The sequence below is a fragment of the Aedes aegypti genome, chromosome 2 (genome assembly GCF_002204515.2).
Source record: "Aedes aegypti strain LVP_AGWG chromosome 2, AaegL5.0 Primary Assembly, whole genome shotgun sequence".
Lineage (NCBI taxonomy): Eukaryota > Metazoa > Arthropoda > Insecta > Diptera > Culicidae > Aedes > Aedes aegypti.
In genome coordinates, this window is record NC_035108.1 from 150,348,405 (window position 1) to 150,370,561 (window position 22,157).

The window sequence follows — 22,157 nt, forward strand, 5'->3', positions numbered from 1 at the left end:
AAAATTGAGTTCTGCAACGAGTTTCGTACAACGTTTTTTGCAATTTTTTTAAAGATCATTTAAGGGTATCAACAATTATATTGGGATACATTCACCACTATTTAGCTATTTCTGAAAATTATTATGTAACGATTCATTACGCAACCGTCGCGTAATGAAAAAGCGTCACGAAATATCTAAACTAAAATGAGTTGCGTAATGACTATTGCCGCACTGTATAACTTAGCGTAGGAAAGAAGGCCGTCTCATGACAGATGGGCATGATGAATAACAGCCTATTACGATTAGAAATTTCAAAAAGCATATTTCAAAGCTCAAATTATGGAATGTTTTTGATGATCTTAGAGGAATTAGTTTGACATTGGAGTAAAATTGTAGTATAATAAACTAGTTCGTCAATAATTAAAAAAAAAAAAATTCAAAAGAAATGAACATAAGTTTTTTTTTTCAATTTCACGAACCATTTCTCGTTCAGCCCAGGCACACGAGAAAGCGTAAGCCCAAAGCAATAAGCATTTCCCAACCAGCCAGCAGTCGGAGCAAATGATGAGTGTGGTATGGAAAAATACTCCTCCAAGCTCCCTCTCCCCCCAATAGCCGAGCAACAAGGTACAAAAAAGCACGTCAATGCTGATTTGTTTTCCCCGTGCTCACAGATAACGAACCGGCGGCAGCAGCGGCAGCGACGACAAAAGTTTCCCGGCAAACGGTGGAAGCAGATGGAAAAAGCACACTTCTCCTCTCGCGTCGGTAGGGGATGCAACAATGGTGAGCTTTGCTATCAACAGTCTGACGGAGAGGAGAAAAGCTTTTGTTAGGGTTGTGCTTTCGCTCTTAGTTTTCCGGGTCGTTCTCAGATGTGGGGCTTTTTCCCACAGGTCTTTCACGGTGCTTCATTTACCGTTATTCTTAAGCAAAAATAGTAAAATAACAAACAGCAAAACTTTTAGCACCAATTTGTTCATAAAATTGTTCTGCTGCTCTGGAGCGATTTCAACATTGGATATTCTATGTAACTAATATGTACTGTAGCAGTGAGGAAGCCTCAGAATCATTATAGAATAGAAAATTTTATTTTGAATCCTCTGCCGAACTCTCTTCCTGGTATTACAACAGCTAGTCCATATTGCAACAGCATACAACATGGCTGGCCTGAAAATACGTTCGAAGATCAAAAGCTTGTTCTTAAGACAAAGTTTTGATTTCCTATTAATAAGGGGATAAAGACATTTCACATTTATCTTACATTAAGCTTGAATGCTCTCAATGTAATTGCTGAAAGTTAAATTTTTATCTAGCATGAGCCCTACATACTTAACTTCATCTGACCAATTTATTGGAACCCTTCTCAACGTGACAACATGTCAACTTGAAGGTTTCAAATAAAGAACTTTTGGTTTATGTGGGAATATTATTAGTTGAGAATTGAAGTAAAATGAGAATTCTTCCATTTTTGCAAGCACGAAGAAAAAATATCCAAACCTTTTTGCAATCTACTACAGATGACACACAGGCTTTGTCCATTGGCGGAGAGGCCTGTGTCAACCGCAAACAAAGATTTTTGACATCCCTGAGATAACTCAGGAAAGTCAAACGTGAAAACATTGTAAAATATTGGTCCCAAAATGCTGCCTTGAGGAACACCAGCTCTTACAGGAAGTCTTTCAGACCTGGAGTTCTGATAATCAACCTGAAGTGTACGATTTGACCGATAGCTTTGGATTATTCTAACAATGTTTGTTGGAAAATTAAAGTTTTTTAATTTTACAATCAAACCTTCATGCCAAACACTGTCGAATGCTTTTTCTATGTCTAGAAGAGCAAGACCAATAGAATAGCCTTCAGATTTGTTGGAACGGATCAAATTTGTTACACGTAAAAGTTGATGAGTGGTCGAATGTCCATGGCGGAATCCGAACTGTTCATTGGCAACAATTTAATTTTCGTTGATGTGGACCATTATTCTGTACAAAATGAACTTTTCAAAAAGTTTACTGATGGAGGAAAGCAAACTGATTGGACGATAGCTAGGAGCTTCTGTAGGATTTTTGTCTGGTCTTAAAAATGGTACAACCTTAGCATTTCCATTTGTCAGGAAAATATGCGAACTGAAAATATAGTTATGTGCTTTACCAACTAAGAATGATAATAAACTTTCTGGAAAATTTCTTGCTGAGGATGTAGAAAATTCCATCATCGCCAAGAGCCTTAATATTTTTGAATTTTTAAAGAATAGTTCTAACTTCTTCCAAATCAGTCTTCCAGGAATTTTCGAAATCGTTTCTTTGATTGAGAATATTTTCGAAGTTCTGAGTATCTTGATTATCTATTGGCCTAGTAAGTCCTAAATTAAAATTGTGTGCGCTTTCAAACTGCATAGCAAGTTTTTGAGCTTTTTCGCAATTAGTTAGTAATAATTTGTTTTCCTCTTTCAATGCGGTTTTGGCTTCTAAGGGTTTTTTCAAAATTTTAGATAATTTCCAAAAGGGCTTAGACCCAGGGCCCAATTGAGAAATCTTATTTTCAAAATTTTTGTTTCTTAATTGTGCAAAACGTTTCTTGATTTCTTTCTACAAATCCTGCCATATAATGTTCATAGCAGGATCGCGAGTGCGTTGAAATTGCCTTCTCCTCACGTTTTTAAGGCGGGTCAAGAGTTTAAGATCATCGTCTATAATCACGGATTCAAATTTTACTTCACATTTTGGAATTGCAAAGGTCCTGGCTTCAACAATGGAACTTGTTAAAGTTTCAAGAGTATTGTCAATATCAAGTTTAGTTTGTAACGAAATGTTAACATCAAGATAAGAGTCAATATATGTTTCATATATATTCCAGTCGGCTCGAAAATAATTGAAAGTGGAGCTGATAGGATTGAGAATAGCTTCATGGGATATTTGAAACGTAGCCGGGACATGATCAGAATCAAAATCAGCGAGAGTAACTCATTGACTACAAAGATGATTTGAGTCGATTAAGACCGAGTCAATCGTAGATGGATTTCTAGAAGATCAAAAATATGTAGGGCTATCAGGGTATTGAATTGAGGAATATACTGAAGAGCACTCATCAAATAAAATTCTGCCGTTGGAATTACTTTTAGAATTATTCCATGACCGATGTATGACATTAAAGTCACCAATGACAATTTTTTTTTAGTTTGTGAATGAGCATGATTATATTCTTCCTGATGGATATGGTTCTTAATAAAGCGATCGTTAACTGAAAAATGAGCATTGTTCGAGACTCTATCAGGGAAATTTCGGAAACGAAAAACATGACCGTTCATCTGCCTGACACGAGCCTTGACGACTCGCCTACGCGAAGGGCAATCCCAAAAGTTTGACTTATGATGGCCCCCGCAATCTGCACATACAAACTTTGTGATACCATCCTTCACAAGACAGACGTTCTTAGCGTGAGAAGAACCTTAGCAAATCAAGCATTTAGCATCCATGCGGCAATGTTTTGTTCCATGACCCCATTTTTGGCACCGACGGCACTGAGAGGGGTTCTGGTAATTTCCTCCAGGTTCCTGGAAATTTTACCATGTTACACGGACATCGAACATAAGTCTAGCGTTTTCTAAAGCTTTAATATTATTTAGTTCTTTTTTGTTAAAGTGAACTAAATAATATTCTTGAGAAAGCCCTTTCCGAAGAATGCTAGATCGGGTTTTTTTTTTCATAATGATTACTTGGACTGGGGAAAATCCAAGTAAATCATTTATTCCATTTTGATATCTTCAGGTCACTTATAGTCAAACGTTCAGTTTTATCGTTATAAGTTAAAAAAAATGTGCTTCTTTCATTCAAGGTGTTTGAAAAGAAGTTTGCGATCTTTAAGAGTTTCCGGCAAAACGCGACAGTCTCCTTTCTTTGCGATTTGGAAGGAAACCTTGATTCTCCTAAAGGAGTTCAAGATCTCTTGCCTCAAACCCTCAAAATCGGACAACTGACAACGGCACTCTTTGCTTCCTCACTTGAATCAAAGAGCCTGTGTTAGAGACTGCTTGGATTTGGTGTTCGGAAAATTTGTCTAGAGTATCGAACTGATAGCTTATTTCGATGATAATTATCAACATTATCCATTTCACCCTTGGAAGAAAGCGTGCATTCCGGAGAAACGTCCTTTCTTCCATTCTTGTCACGTTCAGTGACAGTTTTAAACCAACTTTTTTGGAAGGAATTTATGAATTCAGAGATTTACTCTTCTCTTTTTTCGTGGTTGAAACCATGTTCAGTGAATAAACCAAAGAAGAAGTGACCTTTTAAGAGTTTTTTTTCCCAAAATGGTGTCCAAGAGGGATTACCACTGCTAGCTTTTGCTACCGGGTGCAACGAAAAGGAAAGAGTCCAAACAAGGGTCGAAAAGGGATCAAAGTAGTACCGAAAAGTACTGTTTTTGTAGTATTTAATTCACGTCCAATTAAATTTCCAAAAATAACAAAAAATATTGAAATTTTTAATCGGCTCCATAGTGCCTCAAAGCGTTTGAGCCTGCAAATAAACCTATTGTTGTTACGAAATATAATTGTTTTAAGTAGTTGAATATATCAAAAGACAATTTTCTGTGCTAAAATTTAACATTAATATTGTAAAAATCTACGATCTTGACGATTACGCCTTCAAAAGGGCGTAATTTTCGTCGAACGATTTTTTTTTTAATTTTCTGGTGCGAGTGCAAACAAACTAGCGTTGAAAGCTTCGATGACTATTTAATCTTGATTATGACTATTTAATCTTGATTATAACAGCCAACGGAGCACCATGCGTTGCGTTCTTTCGCAGTGTCCTAGTTGCGTTGGGGTCGCTCTTGCGAGGGGAGCTTTTCCGAAGCTTTTCGTTTCTTCAGCGAGCATGAGAGAAAGCTTTCTGGTTTGATTCTGTTCTCTTCAACAAGCTTCTCTTTCTTTGTGTTCTGTCTGGTGGCCAAGGATAATTGAGAGATAGAGAAAAAGTGGAAAAACCAGTAATGCTATCACCGAATGCAGGAATCCCCAGATCCCGTGAAATGTTGGAAAAGCTCGGGCAGCCCTTGGTGGTGCGTTTAGTTTACATTCGAAACTGGAGCCAGCTGGTCCTCTCGTGTTTGTGTGTTTTGGACTCGATTCAGGATAACGGACGGGACTTCGCGATTTTTTTTCGTTGCTTTGTGTTGATAGCTGCATGCAGGAAGGAAGAGAATGGATTGTGTATTGAAAATTTGAGTCGCAGCCTGTGAGAAAAAAAGGATGGTGATTTTCGCAAGGGGGAAGGCTTAGTTAGATCTCGGTTCAGTTCTGTGGTAGATGACCCTATTTTGGGATTAGTGTGGAGATTACTTCGACAAGTCAAGAGGATGAGTGTATTTTTCTCTTCGGTTGACTGAACAGTCACCTATATTCAGGAATAGCTCTAAATGCTGATAGCAACGAATGATTTGCGTATGAAGTCAATTTATTTTAATGTAAGGCAGTGAGCCTTCTTTTATTATGTGGGTGGAAATGTGAAAGACACCATTTCGTTTCTTCAATTGTTTCTTTGTGATGTTGCAGCAATCAGTCTGTCGCGAGTGACTTTAGGATTAAAGTGGTTTCAAGCTGTTATTATATTGTGGAACATAAATCATCAGCACTAGGAATCAAAATGGGTAAAATTCTCATATAGTCAATGTGATCGATACTCTCGTCAGTAGATATCGCAATCGCCTCCAGCAATCGTGTCTTGAATTTATAGCTGTCCAGCAGATGAAACACCGTCTGTTGTCTATAACGCGTGTGCCTAACCATTCAGTAGTGTGCTCCTTGATGATAATGGGGCTATGTTTATAGAATATTGATTCGGATAAATCGTTACCCGGAACCGAACGCAATCGGACTCGGGTTACTCAACTCCAAGTAAAGTGGTTTCAACGAATCTTCTATAAAACGAAACATCGAGACATTGACGGGAGGCACAAAGGATAATAACTACGGCCAACCAGCACGAAGCGGGCCGTTCTACCAGACTGGAGAACGGTAGTATGCCAGAGGATAGTGCGGTCATGGTTGAAGGTAAGAGCCATCATTTACCCTTTCCAATGACCCCCCTCCCCCGTACAATATGATCCTGAGCTGTGTGAAACTTTCCGTTGTTAACGCTTCAACGAATGATTGGTGAAAACAAGTGCACTATGAAAAATTTAATTAAACACCTCCACCATTACTACTGCAACCTAGAGGTTGTCAGTAATCAAAGAACCTGAAAAGCCCAGTCTGACCCCGTTTGTTTACGTTTCACTCTCTCTCTCTTTGTCTGTCTCGGTAGTTTTTATGTTCTGTTGATACTGCCCGATTGATCCCCCGAGGGGATCCTTAATTTGAGTTTCACCCCCTACATATACTCACACCCAATCAAATAGCCCGGTCATAACAGCTATCGTCACAACAGTGTGAATTTCTGGGATCATACTAACGAAACTCCGTATTTGAATATAAGTACCATTTGAAACATTCACTTGTCAAGACACAGACTTATCACTAGGTAGAAAAGGGGTCGTTAATTAACCACATGGTATATTTGAGAACCCCCTCCCCACAAGTAACACCTGAAACTAAAATAGAAATGAAAATAGTTGTGTAAGCTACAACCTCGTTAATATTTATTGAAGAGTTAACAATCGGTTTTTTTGTTGTTCCGATTGTTTTGTATAGTATCACTTAAAATGATACATGCAGAACACAATTGGAACATGATTTAAACACTTGATTGAAAAACTAGCTTAAGGATAAAACCAAATTATCAAAGTCAAACAACAACCATTGAGCAATTTTCGTTGCAGGTGAACTTAGAAATAACATTTTAATAACTCTTTTCCAAATCAAAACAATCGCCTCAGCGCTAGAGAAACTTTATTTTTGCTGAAAAGCTGGATTACCACTTACTTACAATTATCTTAGAAAATAAAAAATCTATACACATATACAAATCTCGTCTAGAACTTTGTTGTCAAGTTTCAATACCCAATAAATAATACGCTGCCGGGCTAGGCATTTCATATACAATAGAAAGCGTTGTGTTTGGAAGGGCATCGAATTCTTCCGAAAGAGGTGCGCTTTACGAAAGAGGACCACGTGATTATTGAGCTAAAATCGAATTCAAGTGAAAGCGTATTCTAGTGAACAGGGAGTCGTGAGTTCGATTCTCACCGAGAAGACGTGTATTTTTTTCGAAAATTTCACATAAATTTATCCATTTATTTCCTTTGGAAGGTACCGTTCTGATTAATATCACGGACAGCTTAAAATTCCGGGCACTACTTTTTGTGGGAAAGATTTCACATAAAATGTTTCAGACGTCTCTTTAGTGAAATGACAATTTCAATTGATGATTTGACTTTCCTTTTTTTTTTATTTTTTTTTTTTTTTTTTTTTAAATTTCTTTATTAGTATCATTCCAAACATTACATTCATTTCTTATATCTAGGTGTTCTGTGTTATAAGACAACACTATCATCCTTATTTGGTAAAACAAATTTAAGATTTTATTAACATTTTGTTAACAACATATAACATTTCATTTGCCGTAGCAGTTCAGATTTTTTACAGGTGAGTTGATTTCACCTGCTTATAAGAGAAAAAAAAACGCTTTAAATATACTTAACCTAACTTAACCTAAACATATAACTCATTAATCGTGGCAATAGAAGATTGCAACGATTTTTGCCTGAAATTATTAATGATTGTATTTGAAATTTGTTCCAATGTTTCAACATTGGATATTCTATGTAACTCATTGGTACTATACCAGGGAGGAAGCCCCAGAATCATTTTCAAAATTTTATTTTGAATTCTCTGCAGAGCTTTCTTCCTGGTATTACAACAGCTAGTCCATATTGGTACAGCATACAACATGGCTGGCCTGAAAATTTGTTTGAATATCAAAAGCTTGTTCTTAAGACAAAGTTTTGATTTTCTATTAATAAGGGGATAGAGACATTTTACATATTTATTACATTTGGCTTGAATGCCCTCAATATGATTTTTGAAAGTTAAATTCTTATCAAGCATGAGCCCTAGATACTTAACTTCATCTGACCAATTTATTGGAACCCCTCTCATCGTGACAACATGTCTACTTGAAGGTTTCAAATAAAGAGCTTTTGGTTTATGTGGGAATATTATTAGTTGAGTTTTGGAAGCATTAGGAGAAATCTTCCATTTTTGCAAGTATGAAGAAAAAATATCCAAACTTTTTTGCAATCGACTACAGATGACACGCAGGCTTCGACCTTTGGCGGAGAGGCCTGTGTCATCCGCAAACAAAGATTTTTGACATCCCTGAGGTAGCTCAGGTAAATCAGATGTGAAAATATTGTATAATATTGGTCCCAAAATGCTGCCTTGAGGAACACCAGCTCTTACAGGAAGTCTTTCAGATCTGGAGTTCTGATAATTAACCTGAAGTGTACGATTTGACAGATAACTTTGAATTATTCTAACAATGTATGTTGGAAAATTAAAGTTTTTTAATTTTACGATCAAACCTTCATGCCAAACACTGTCGAATGCTTTTTCTATGTCTAGAAGAGCAAGACCAGTAGAATAGCCTTCAGATTTGTTGGAAAGGATCAAATTTGTTACACGTAAAAGTTGATGAGTGGTCGAATGTCCATGGCGGAATCCGAACTGTTCATTGGCAAAAATTGAATTTTCGTTGATGTGGGCCATCATTCTGTTCAAAATAACCTTTTCAAAAAGTTTACTGATGGAGGAAAGCAAACTGATTGGACGATAGCTAGAAGCTTCTGCAGGATTTTTGTCTGGTTTTAAAATTGGAACAACCTTAGCATTTTTCCATTTGTCAGGAAAATATGCTAATTGAAAACATTTGTTAAATATATCAACTAGAAATGATAAGCTACTTTCTGGAAGTTTCTTGATGAGGATGTAGAAAATTCCATCATCGCCAGGAGCTTTCATATTTTTGATTTTTTTAATGATAGTTCTCACTTCTTCCAAATCAGTCTCCCAGGCATTTTCGAAAACGTTATCTTGATTGAAAATATTTTCGAACTCCTGAGTAACTTCATTTTCAATTGGACTAGTAAGTCCTAAATTAAAATTGTGCGCACTTTCAAACTGCATAGCAAGTTTTTGAGCTTTTTCGCAATTAGTTAGTAATAATTTGTTTTCCTCTTTCAATGCCGGTATTGGCTTCTGAGGGTTTTTCAAGATTTTAGATAATTTCCAAAAGGGCTTAGAGCCAGGGTCCAATTGAGAAATTTTATTTTCAAAATTTTTGTTTCTTAATTGAGCAAAACGCTTTTTGATTTCTTTCTGCAAATCCTGCCATATAATTTTCATAGCAGGATCGCGAGTACGTTGAAATTGCCTTCTCCTCACGTTTTTAAGACGGATCAAGAGTTTAAGATCATCGTCTATAATCACGGATTCAAATTTTACTTCACATTTTGGAATTGCAATGCTCCGGGCTTCAACAATGGAATTTGTTAAAGTTTCAAGAGCATTGTCAATATCAAGTTTAGTTTCTAAAGAAATGTTAACATCAAGATTTGAGTCAACATACGTTTTATATATATTCCAGTCGGCTCGAAAATAATTGAAAGTGGAGCTGATAGGATTTAGAATCGCTTCTTGGGATATTTGAAATGTAACAGGGACATGATCAGAATCAAAATCAGCATGAGTAGCTAATTGGCTACAAAGATGACTAGAGTCGGTTAAGACCAAGTCAATCGTAGATGGATTTCTAGAAGAGGAAAAACATGTAGGGCTATCAGGGTATTGAATTGAGAAATATCCTGAAGAGCACTCATCAAATAAAATTCTGCCGTTGGAATTACTTTGAGAATTATTCCATGACCGATGTTTGGCATTAAAGTCACCAATGACAAAAAATTTTGACTTATTGCGAGTCAATTTACGCAAGTCAGTTTGGAGCAAATTAACTTGCTGCCCAGAGCATTGAAAAGGCAAATAGGCAGCTATGAAAGTATATTTACCAAACTGTGTTTCAACAGAAACACCTAAAGTTTCAAAAACTTTAGTTTCAAATGATGAAAACAGTTGATGTTTTATACGCCTATGAATGATGATTGCAACTCCCCCACATGCCCCATCAAGTCGATCATTACGATAAACAAAAAAGTTAGGATCTCTTTTGAGTTTAGATCCAGGTTTTAAATAAGTTTCGGTTATAACTGCTATATGCACGTTATTAACCGTAAGAAAATTAAACAGCTCGTCCTCTTTACCATTCAGAGAACGAGCATTCCAATTTAAAATATTTAAATTATTATTTGGATCCATTAGAAAAACGTAATCCAATAACAATTTGATTTGTAAATTTTACACCTACTTGGACTGCTTCAGTCATAGTGGTGGCTTTGAACATTGCATCAATCATTAGATTCAATTGTTCAGTTAGAAAATTAAAATCAGAGGCAGACATGTCATGTGATTTCCCATTGGAATTTCCGGTAGACGAAGCAGCGGAATTACCTGTGGCGGTAGGGTTTTTTCCATTTGATTTGAAACAAGTAGAATGAGTACCCATGGATCGAACAGGGGCGGAGTTCAAATTTCCTGCTACGATATCGGCAAAGGATTTACCGTGGGTAGATACATTCGAAATTAAAAGATTCGAACGGCTACCCGACGGATTAAAATTAGTTTGTGAATGAGCATGATTATGATTTTCCTGATGGGTATGATTCATGATCAAGCGATCGTTAACTGAAAAATGAGCATTGTTCGATACTCTACCAGGCAAATTCCGGAAACGACCGTTATCGTAACGGATATTATCTTTCATCTGCCTGGCACGAGCCTCAATGACCTTTTTGCGTGAAGGACAATTCCAAAAAATGGACTTATGGTTGGCCCCGCAATTACAACATATGAATTTGGTGGTATCTTCCTTCACTGGACAGACGTCTTTGGCGTGAGAAGAACCTCCGCAAATCATGCATGTAGCATCCATGCGACAATTTTTTGTACCATGACCCCACTTTTGGCACCGACGGCACTGAGTGGGGTTCTGGTAATTTCCTCCAGGTTTCTGGAAAGGTTCCCATGTCACACGGACATCAAACAAAAGTTTTGCTTTTTCTAAAGCTTTAATATTATATAGTTCTTTTTTGTTAAAGTGAACTAAATAATATTCTTGAGAAAGTCCTTTCCGAACAATGCCAGATTGGGTTCTCTTTTTCATAATGATTACTTGGACTGGGGAAAATCCAAATAAATCATTTATTCCATTTTTGATCTCTTCAGGTGACTTATAGTCACTTGAGAGACCTTTCAAGACAACTTTGAACAAACGTTCAGTTTTGTCGTCATAAGTAAAAAATTTGTGCTTCTTCTCTTCAAGATATCTGAGAAGAAGTTCACGATCTTTAAGAGTTTCCGGCAAAACGCGACAGTCTCCTTTCTTTGCGATTTGGAAGGAAACCTTGATTCCCCTAATGGAGTTCAAGATCTCCTGCCTAAATCCCGCAAATTCGGAACAACTGACCACGATAGGCGGCACTCTTTGCTTCCTCACTTGAATCAAAGAGCCTGGGCTAGAGGCTGCTTCGATTTGGTGTTCGGAAAATTTGTCTAGAGCATCGAACTGATTGCTCATTTCGATACAATTATTCATTTCACCCTTGGAAGAATGTTCGCATTCCGGGGAAGCGTCCTTTCTTCCATTCTTGCCACGTGTAGTGACAGTTTTAAAATCCACTTTTTTGGAAGGAAGTAGTGAATTCAGAGATTCACCCTTCCTTTCGTTTGTTGTTGATACCATGTTAAGTTAATAAACGAAAGAAGACGTGACCTTCGAAAGGTTTTTTCCCAAGACGGTGTCCAAGAAGGATTACCACCGCTAGCTTTCGCCAACGGGTCCAACGAAAAATCGAAGGCACGGGTCCAAACAAGGATCGTAAAGGGATCAATAGTAGAAAAAGTAGTACTGAAAAGTACTGTTTTAGTAGCACTGAAAAGTACCGTTTTTAATTTTAGCACTGAAAAGTACTGGTTATGTAGCACTGAAAAGTACTGATTTATTGCTTTAGGTAGTTTTTAAGAAAACTTCCAAGAGCAGAGAGAATTCGTGTACGCACAGCACGAAGGTACGATGCGCACTGATTTGACTTTCCTATTTGTACTTTTCATGAGCTGTCCGGAGTTCGAATCAAAGTGCCCGGAGGCAAATGTAAAGAAGCGTAAGTGCCACACATTTCTATTCATTTAAAATTATTCACGTTGCTGAATCAAAATCTTCACCCACAATTTAAAAGTTAAGGCTTCGAAGGCTTGATATCGCGAAGGAAGCATACAGAATGATTTAATTTTTGTGCTCTAAGATGAGTTATACGTCACTGAGGCCTTAAGTATCAGTAATATTAATCGAAACGATTGATGTTATGTTTAAATTTTTGGTAGTTGTTGCAACAAATATTTGTTAAAATAGACCTATCTTGGACCACTTCGCCGGGAAACTCCGAAAAAGAAACAAAAAATGAGAAAAGACAATTATTGGTCCCTTTGTCTAAATTGGTTCTCAACATAGCATCCATAGTCAAAACTATAACAAGAAGTTGAATTGGAATCAGATCTAAAGGTAAATGTTAAAGAAAACTGAAGTTTCGTCCATTAGTCGATATCAAGCAATGTAACATCGACCCTTGGAAAATTCACTGAATCTTGGACATTTTGAATACATTAAGGCATTGCTCAGCTGAATATTTTCGACTAAGGCGTCATCCTTCTAGGTCAGCGGTTTTCATGTCAGCCTTGGCAACTGCTCCGCGACGGATTCGAAAAATTTTACCAATGCTTTGAAATATCTTATTTTTTTGCTTAATAATACGCGTTTAATAACACCAAACTAAGCCATTCAAGGAATTTTCAAGAGCACAAATTTTGAGTACAAAACAACCAATCGCGCTGAAAATTTGATCGATTAGTGGCTCATTGCAAATGAGACAGATGGGGTTCTAAGAGGAAAGATGGAACTGACGCCTTCAATTGTAATTTTACGTAAAAGTGATGTTCCACAAAGTTTTTTTTATCGAGACTTTTGGCCAGTGGCTGGTTTGTCTCCACTCTACAAAGTTGTTCATTTTATGAAAACAAATGTTTTGGTCATAACGAAAATTAGGGTTGACCTCTGGAAAAACCATAATTATCAGAATATGTATTCAAAGAAATAATGGTATAGTTCTAAGCTGATTTGATAAAAAAAGTTTTTTTTTCTCGTATTGACCGCTTAAGAGCATTTTTGCTAATTGATGTAGGATGGCCCATCAAAACAGATTTTTGTGTTATATTTTCTTTTATTCCAGGTTTCTCAGTAGAATTATCCAGTGGATTAGGTCAGTAGAATGATATATTTTTGATAGTGTAAAATGTCTATAATTTTTGAAAAAAAAAAAAAAAAATTGTTCTCATGCAGATATAGTTGAGGAACACGAAATAGCCACAAATAACCTTGACACTTTTGATCATGTTTGACGTTTGCTTAGTCAACAAAAACACCACAAGGCTTTTAGTTTTAATACTGGCGTTGTTCTTATCTGACATTTTGGAAGGGACACGGAAAACAAAATACACCCAAAATTTGAGTTTAAGGCAAGGGATGTGACAAAATCTAAAGAAACATATGTAGTAGGCTGTGATTAATTATAAGTGTACTATGTCAGAATAAAGTATTACTTGCTCTGGACAGCACGTCTTTTCCTATAATTCAGAAGTGGGATCAAGATCTTACGCAATATTCCAAGATGGAGAGATAATACTGGTTTTCCTCATATGAAAAACGGAGAAGACGACGAAACGTGAGCCGAAACCAATCCAATGGTTGTTGGCGAGCACGGAGATATTACCGTTGGCGTTCAAAGTGATGTGAACCGGAATGTGCACACAAGAATTCAGGATTGATGATTGACGAGTATTGCAACGAAGGACTGGAAGACGTTGTCGGTGGATGGAACTATCAGAGTTTTGAAAAATATAGTCAAAATTTCAAGTCATCAGAGCTAGCGATACAGCAACAATGTGAAGCCATTAATTGGAGCGGAATCAATATGACGCATAACTCTCGTACTAAAAGGTCTATGAGAGGAGCTTGGGATGAGAAAATTAGCTACGATTGCCCTGAAGCAACCTGCATTACAACAGCAAAGACTGAGTCCAAATGTTGGAGCCTTATGAAATATGTCGTTACAGCAGCCGTTCACATCGAGGGCGATGTGTTCTGTCAAGATGGCCGAACTGTAGTAGGCTGTGATTAATTATAAGTGTACTATGTCAGAATAAAGTATTACTTGCTCTGGACAGCACGTCTTTTCCTATACATAAAACAATGTTTGAAAAACATTAAACAAATAAAAAAACATGTGTTTCTGGGATAAACTTAACCGTTTGGCACTTAAATTGGGACAGGGTTTTAGGACCCTATTGCAAAACTATGATCTCATTGTTCGCTTCAACTTTATCTGCATGTGAAAAAATGTTTGTTTTACTAAATGCGAAATATTCATAACACTTCACGGGTACAATTACACCAACAGACAAACAAAAATGCGTTCAAATTGGCTCCAAAATTGATTGAGCTTAGAAACTTGAAATAAAAATAAAACACAGACCATATTTTTGATGAGACTGTGGCGAACTAAACTTGGAAAAATTAGCTTTGCAGCAAATGTTATTGTAGGTTCAGAATAGCATTCACAATTAGGGTGCCGGTACCAATGGTTGTAATGTACCAGTAGATTGGACTATGGAATAAAACGTACATTTTTCGATAAAAACAACATGAGTTATTTTTGGTGGATAGATCGCCTCTAGTTTAGTCGTTTTGCCATATTTCAGATTTTAATTCTATCAAAAAGTCATATAATTAATTAAGTTTACGCAAAAAATTTGCTCCCTTGCACCAATAGTTGCCGTCGTGTTCCAGTAGTGGATCAACGGTTGGAAGCAGTTTTTAAAATGGATGTATAAAGATGAAGAAAAGTCCCAGAGATGATTTTCATGCTTCATTCGAAAGATATTAGTTGCTGTTCCGAGGAAAAAATGTTAAACCTGTGTAAAAATTTACCATTTTGTTTAAAATTCCTTGTATCACTCTCGAACGTCTACTACTGGAGCACTAGCGCAACTACTGGAACACGTGTACCAATAGTGGCTCAAGCGATTTAATGTTAAAAAAATAGTTTTATCACTCTTTTTATATTTTTCCCATATAGTAGAGGTTGAAATCTTTCTGTTGACGCCAAAAGATCTCTGTTAAGGCTCTTCGTTATTTTGTTATGATTTTTTATAGCTTAGGTAGTCCACTAATGGCACCGGCACCCTACTGTTTTTTTTGGCGTTTTATTGCTATAGGAGAATAATCTGTATCTCAGCTTAGTGTACTAAGAGCACTTTCACAGTTGTAAATGAGAGCTTTCTGTGTCAAAAATGCCATTTTTTCATATTTATGTCATTTGGCAGATACGATGATACTTTATGCCCAGGGAAATAAAGTAGATTCGTATTATCTTGGATCGACCGGAAATTTTTGATTCAATTCTGTTTCTGTTAATCGAATTAATTTCAGATTATCAGTTGATATGATGAGTAACAGTAATGTAAGACCACTTTCGGACCACAGTCGGCAATGAAGTCCAGATTTTTATTTATAATATTCTTTCAAATTTCAAAATTTGGATATTATTTTTTAAGATGAGCGATACACAACCATGCATTTTTGTTATAAGTAGATAATCTAGACTCCAAAACTTTGTACATTGCTAAATAGTTTAGTAGAGTGTTTCAAAGTCCTGCAACGTTTTAAAGTTGCCCAGTTAAAAAGTAATTTCGTACATTAATGTCATAAATAACATTCCAACATGGGCTGGATACGTTAATAGTATGTCATATAAAATGCTGTGCATTTCATAAGCAAATCGTAAGTAAAAGTTTTCCGCTGAGGTTTTCCAATTCATAAACAAGCACTGTCACACTATCGTACACCCCCACTCCCCTAAAAAATGGACGTAATTTTTGAACGTTCCCCAAAAATTTGACTCTGTCTTACTCTTCTAACAGTGATCTAAAACTATAAATGTGATTCACAATCCATTGGAAATATGGACGAATAAACAATAAAAATGTTTTGAACCGCTGTTGGGAGTTTCTGTTACGTAGTTTTTGTAAGGTAGCTCATTTTTATGAATCACATATTGCAATTTTAAGGGGACACGGGAGACCGTGTTATTTTCCCTATCTTTCGTCTCACTCTAACAATAATCATCAAAACTTTGTGGAAGCAAATCTCGAGTTTTAGTGAACCGATGAAGCTGAAAATTTATCGGGTTGTGCACTACATATATAGAATCATAGTGATACATTTTCGCATCGATATATGGAGTGGTTCTTGAGATTTGCTTCTTGAAATGGATAGGGTGATTATGATGACGTCCCGTGCGGCCTTAAGGAAAACTTTCATCACTGATTTGCACTGGTAAATTATCAGTAGGCTTCAATGATACCTTGGATACCGTCTTGATGATTGTTGTTTGTTGCTATTTTTCATAGCGTTTTCTCTGTCAAGCATACTATGATTGAATTTTTGCTTCAATGATGGAATGATTTCGAAGCCTGCGGTAGAACTTTGACAGCTGCGGTAGAACTCTGCGGCTACCGCAAACTGGAAAATTTTCTTAACAACCGTAATATGTGATACAACATTCTTGTTCTAATGCAATATTATGTACTATTTTGGACGGTTCCGTGGCCGAATGCCGTTTGGCCGAACGCCATTTGGCCGAATGCCACTTGGCCCAATATCGTTTGGCCGAAATTGAAAAAAGTAGTGAACTACAGCTAGCATGTATTTGTAATGAATTTCAAAGCTGAATTTCAGAGGATTTTATCAGCTAATTCTTATAGAAACTAAAACGCTTAACGGCTCATTCGTCCTCTGCTGGATGAGACTTTGTCTCTCCAGAAATCTTTGCTGTGTAAATCAATTTACATTTGGTCTTCGCCATTTTAAAGATTGACTCTTTCACCTTCGATTCATAGCCGCGCATACCTTGATCAAACGAATATTTGAAAAGTTACGGTTGATACATTATTTCTAATTCTTACGATGTTTGTTTACATTTTGTTAACTCTGAATTAAACACGATGTATACAAAAGCTTTTGTGTTTAATTATAAGTATCAATGATAATTCAATAAGCGAAATCAAAAAATTTAGTATAGCAATGCTTTATTGGCTAAAAGGGTCATCCAATGCCATGGGTGCCGAACAGCACAATTGTGCTGGTTTGTCTTAAAAGGGATATATGTATTGCTTTTAAGATATAGTTGTCTGAATTTTACAAATTAAGTACCTCACAGTCCTTACGTAATTTCGGTAGTCTTGTTCTCTTCGTCTAGGGGGTTTTTATTGATCAAATCTTCTGAAATTCAATAGTAAGATAAACTTATATGCAGCGTTCATATGTTAAACATAACAGTTTGACCTCCTTTTCCATTCAATCGTTTCAAGTCTAGCCTTTTGAATTAAACATTTTGTGATTTGTTTTCATTTTTTTATGAGTTAATCCACACTTGACATTTATGCAACGATTGGGTTAAAGTACTTTACGTCACAACTGGAATAGAGCCTGCCTCTCAGCTTATACGCACTTGTTCAGTTATTAACTGAGAACTTTCTTTACCAATGTTGCCATTTTTACATTCGTACAACGCGTTCTGGCACAGAGCCTTGAAAATATGTATCTCATTTTGAGTGTCAAAACGGACCAATTCCTGATTGGTCCGTAAAACAGCTCGTTTAGAAATAGTTGTTGTAACATCGGACCATTTGTACTTTGCTCTTCATTTCAATTTGCTTTCATTGCCAATTGATCATTTTTACATGTGGATATCGCGAGGTAGGTACGTAGATACTCTTTGCCCAGGAAAGTCGAGAAAAATCCCTGGGATTTGAACCCACGACCCTCAGCATGGTCTTGCTAAATAGCTGCTCGTTTACCGCTACAGCTATCTTGGCTCACGATAGACGATACTATCACGCTATCTAGCGAAATACTGTGAGCCTATTGCGTTGTCCCATGGTCTCGTCCTTGATTTTGATTCATACTTTTACAATACCATCGATTGCTGTAGTTGGGTGTACCTAAAAACAAAACGCTCATCGGCACGTGGCCTCTGCCAGACACCTACTCAATTACATTGATGTCAGCTCAACAGCCCCATAGCCCCACATAGTTCAATTAAAATTTTTGTATCGCAGTGGAAACCCACCGGACACTATTCTACGTAGTGGATCGTACCAATTAGTGGTAAAAAGCCTGGTGGACTATTCAACCCCATTGTTAACGACTTTCGATATGTGCGCCACTCACTAATTCCATTGACGAATGAATTCTGGGTATCTATCGAAGGGTGGGAGGGACCTCGATATGCGACGTCGTTCGATGATTCACATCAATTATATGAACCCATTTTATCATGCAAAGCATGACGTTCGTTAAATATTCATTAGACAAGGGTATTCCTAAAAATAAAACCCCCATGCGATTGGTTAATAGTTTTGTAAGATGGAATCGGAATCGACTGAGGGAGACGTGTGTTTAATGACACCTGTTCGTTCATCATTCCATTTGTAGTGGGGATCGATAAAGTACGTTACGGTTGGTTATTGCACAATATCCAATCATTGGAAGAATCGAGGTTGTGTTGGCTCAAAGAAAGCTATATGTTGCCTGAAGGAATGTAGTGTCTTGTAGTAATATATGTTTCGAACTTTTAATCTTCTATGGGCCAAAAATGGTTTCCAACCATTACGCATAAATAAATACACTTCAAAGCAGCCTTATTATATGAATGCAATTATACCAATGACAAATAAATGATTTAACAAAAAAGCATCCTTACGATAGGCCTAAAACCAAGGGCGTTTAAGAGTCAAATAAGATTTTGTTTTCTTTTATTCTATTCCATAATTACAATTTTCATGTCTTAAGACAACAAATAGCTATATATTTTTCTTATCTCGATCGATTAGGAAGTGAAAGTCCCTTACTCAAACCACCATGACAATTAAAACATTTGTTTTTAAATAAGCTAGAAATCTTAAAAGCAAACTCTTGCCTCACTTTACTCTATGTTTTAAATATTTTCTAAGGTTTTCCGGTCATTTGATATGTTATGCAGAACTTTAGTTATCTCTTTTTTTAATAAATTCTGCTTATAGAGTTACAATACTGGTTTATCTTTATGTGTTTTCTTATCAATTCAATCTCCACAACGAAAATATTTTCACAATATCGTAAATTTGTCTATGTACCGAGCAAAACACAATTTCCCATCAGGTATTTACATATTTATATTTCTAACCAGCTAGCTATAAATATACCGAAACAAAACCAACAAGAACGCAAAACCGAACAACAAACAGCGATGTCGTCGAGAACCGATCGCAACGCTGTCCTAGCCCTAGTCACCGGCACGGGAAAATGCCATGTATCAAATAGGATTACGTTTCCACGTAGAGATTTTCTTCGGTGGGGCGCGAAATCAACGTCCTCTCCTTTCCTCTGCGCCGTTGTAGGTAAATGCTGGAAGCTTGTTGATGTGTCGCCAAGTTTGCATAAAGAGCAACCGGGGTTTTTCATCTCCGCTCTGCCGGCGAATAACAGAAGTAAATACCTTGATCCTGGTCTCTAAGGAAAGTAGGTAATGCAACAGAGTTTGATAAAATCAAATGGCATCCACAAAACGGTACGCTGATAGAAGTTTTACGGGACTTGCGCTGGGAGAAATTCATATCCTTATCAGATGTGGTATTAGGGTGGATCGAATAAAATATTGAATATCCAATCTCCCATGGACGAATTCCATCCAGAATGAGTCAAACCATTATAAATCGAGCCTGATAATTTTCGAATAGAAATAAATTTGACACATGTTTTCAGTATGTTAGAAAAAGTGTGATCCATAGAAAAATCGATTATTTTGACTATAGAGCAATTTCTAAAAATGGCATAAGAGTTATTGCTTGCAATTTATTTGATAAATTCTAGCTCCGAAGCCTGTAACCTGCTCACAACCAACAGCCTCGCGAGGGAATCAAAGCTCCCCACTGTCGCCGTATGAAATGAAGGCATAGGTCTTTCTTACCATGTACAATACACTACACTCACCACAACAAAACAACAGAACACACACTCTACATCCAGCTGTAAGTCCCATGCAACACATGTTCGTCATCTCCCGATATGGAGAGAATCCCGTGCTCCAACAGCCCAACACGATATGCATAGCGTACCAATAAGCACCATAATCATGTATCAGTAACCCTCATGTATGCCCCTCTACTCCCAGAGCCGAGGATCTCACTCTCCACTGATCATCTGCTCTTATCACCACCCACAGACGATAAGAGATTACGATCTCAGCATCCATACCGAAAGGTAGAAGTGGAGCTCGCTTTAGCTGGTTAGTTAGTTCTCGGTTAACTGTCAAGCAGGCAGAACGCAGGAAAGTTCGTGGAGTGCACGTAGACGTGAGATAGCCTGACCGCTGTAGAACAAAATTTCCATTTTTTAATTCTGTGGCAAAAAGTGAAGTGGAAAGCTAATTAAGCTTATTGGGCTCAGAGCAAGGTAATAGCAGTGAAAGTGATTGGAAAGAGATCTTGTTAATCGTTAAATTTATTGCATAGCCGCAGATGTTCACTACCTTTATGCATGCTGCTCTGTAGTGCTACAATGGAGTAGAGGAGGAGGATACAATGAGATCGGTAAGCGTGAAGCTAAAGCATTTCCCAAATTGAAATCGTCTTTTGTGGTGCGGAATTAAGTGTTCCATAATGTCTCCTATATTAGGCCTTTCTATCATGACCAACTTGTGCGCCAGGCCGGGAAGGTGTCCTAGCACGATCATGGATCGGTGTGCTAGCGTTGGAGTAGCTGGCACGTCGCCGGTGAATTTGCTTCTGTCCGGGCAAGCATGCTGTCCACCAATCGCCGCGGGATACACTCGACACTGACGCCCATGCACACTAACACAGTAGGGTAATCGTAGGTTAAGCGGAAATTAAACGTAAGTACTAAAATACACCATTCTTATTATTTGCATGTGAAACGTATGCTTTTATTTTAATATGGATAGACTCGATTCATTTTCGTCAATGGTTCCGCTAGTTCGAACCAATTTTAGGCTGTTTTGGTACGTGCTTGGGGATCAGTACCACCAGCCCCTACTTTCCACCTATTTTGTCTCCGTCTCATGCGACCTTTCTTTTGGGGAGGTGACAAATGGCGCCCAACGTAAATGTAACTGTACAGTGGATAACCATCTTGACGAAGTTTTTCTATCATGGAGTCATTCGCTTATAATAAAGCAAATTCTGAATTTTCATATGCAATGGTGGATGTCTTTTGTAAATATGTATATAATAGTTTTCTTTGAATTGAACCTTTTGAATTATGTATTGAATTTCTTATCTGGATTTTATAAAGAAATTTGAATTAAAGCCTTGCATTTTCAGAGTTTTGGCAAGGAATTGTAAATATGTAAATAGATGATTAGTGTTATTGAATTGAAATTAATTGAAATCAAATGAACTTTCCTAGTATTTTAAGATTTATTTTCATTTTTAAGCAAATTTCTTATTACATTTCATTGAATTTCCATACATATTACTATAATTTACACATTTTACACAGTTTTTTAGAATAATGAATAGATTGGCCGATCTCAAAGTAATCGTTTCGTTAATTGAATAAAAGAAAGTGATAGTGAAGTGAAAGGACACTAATGGCGCATAGCATTGAAAGTGAAGATTTCGTGGATAATTTAACTGATTTTGACGGTGAAGCTAGTCCGGTAATGAGTATTAATAAAATGAGTCAACGGCAAGTTCGTAGACTCACAATCTCTCCCACATTTCGGGATAGATTAAACGAAGTTTATGAGAATAAAGCGAAGCAAACTGCGGATTCGGTTGTGGAAAATCAACGGGATAAACGCGAGCGCGAGAAAAATCCGGATAATGAGAGGCAAATTGTTCCTCCCCCGCCGCCGCCAGCAATGCAACGTGAAAAAGTAACGCACGGTGAAAATTTGGATAGTATTCGCGAACCAATGATAGCAGGTGAAAAGTACACGGGTACTAAGAAGAA

General features: G+C 37.1%; 1 protein-coding gene and 1 long non-coding RNA gene across 5 annotated transcripts in view; both read left to right on the forward strand.

Annotated features, from left to right (window-relative positions):
* LOC5569019 (band 7 protein AAEL010189) overlaps positions 1–22,157 on the forward strand; it is a 427,266-nt gene that overhangs the window by 262,431 nt on the left and 142,678 nt on the right. For 2 of the 4 annotated variants that reach the window (XM_021842721.1, XM_021842722.1), the window contains exon 1: positions 5,044–6,034. The exons of the other annotated variants lie outside the window; for them this stretch is intronic. In XM_021842721.1, the coding sequence (XP_021698413.1) occupies positions 6,004–6,034 (31 nt within the window). In that variant the 5' untranslated portion in view covers positions 5,044–6,003. Of the gene's footprint in view, positions 1–5,043; positions 6,035–22,157 lie in introns of those variants that run through there. 4 annotated transcript variants of the gene reach the window in all.
* Positions 20,116–20,996, forward strand: LOC5569384. Its single transcript, XR_002500086.1, has 3 exons — positions 20,116–20,636; positions 20,696–20,773; positions 20,859–20,996. It is a non-coding gene; the product is annotated as an uncharacterized LOC5569384 (long non-coding RNA).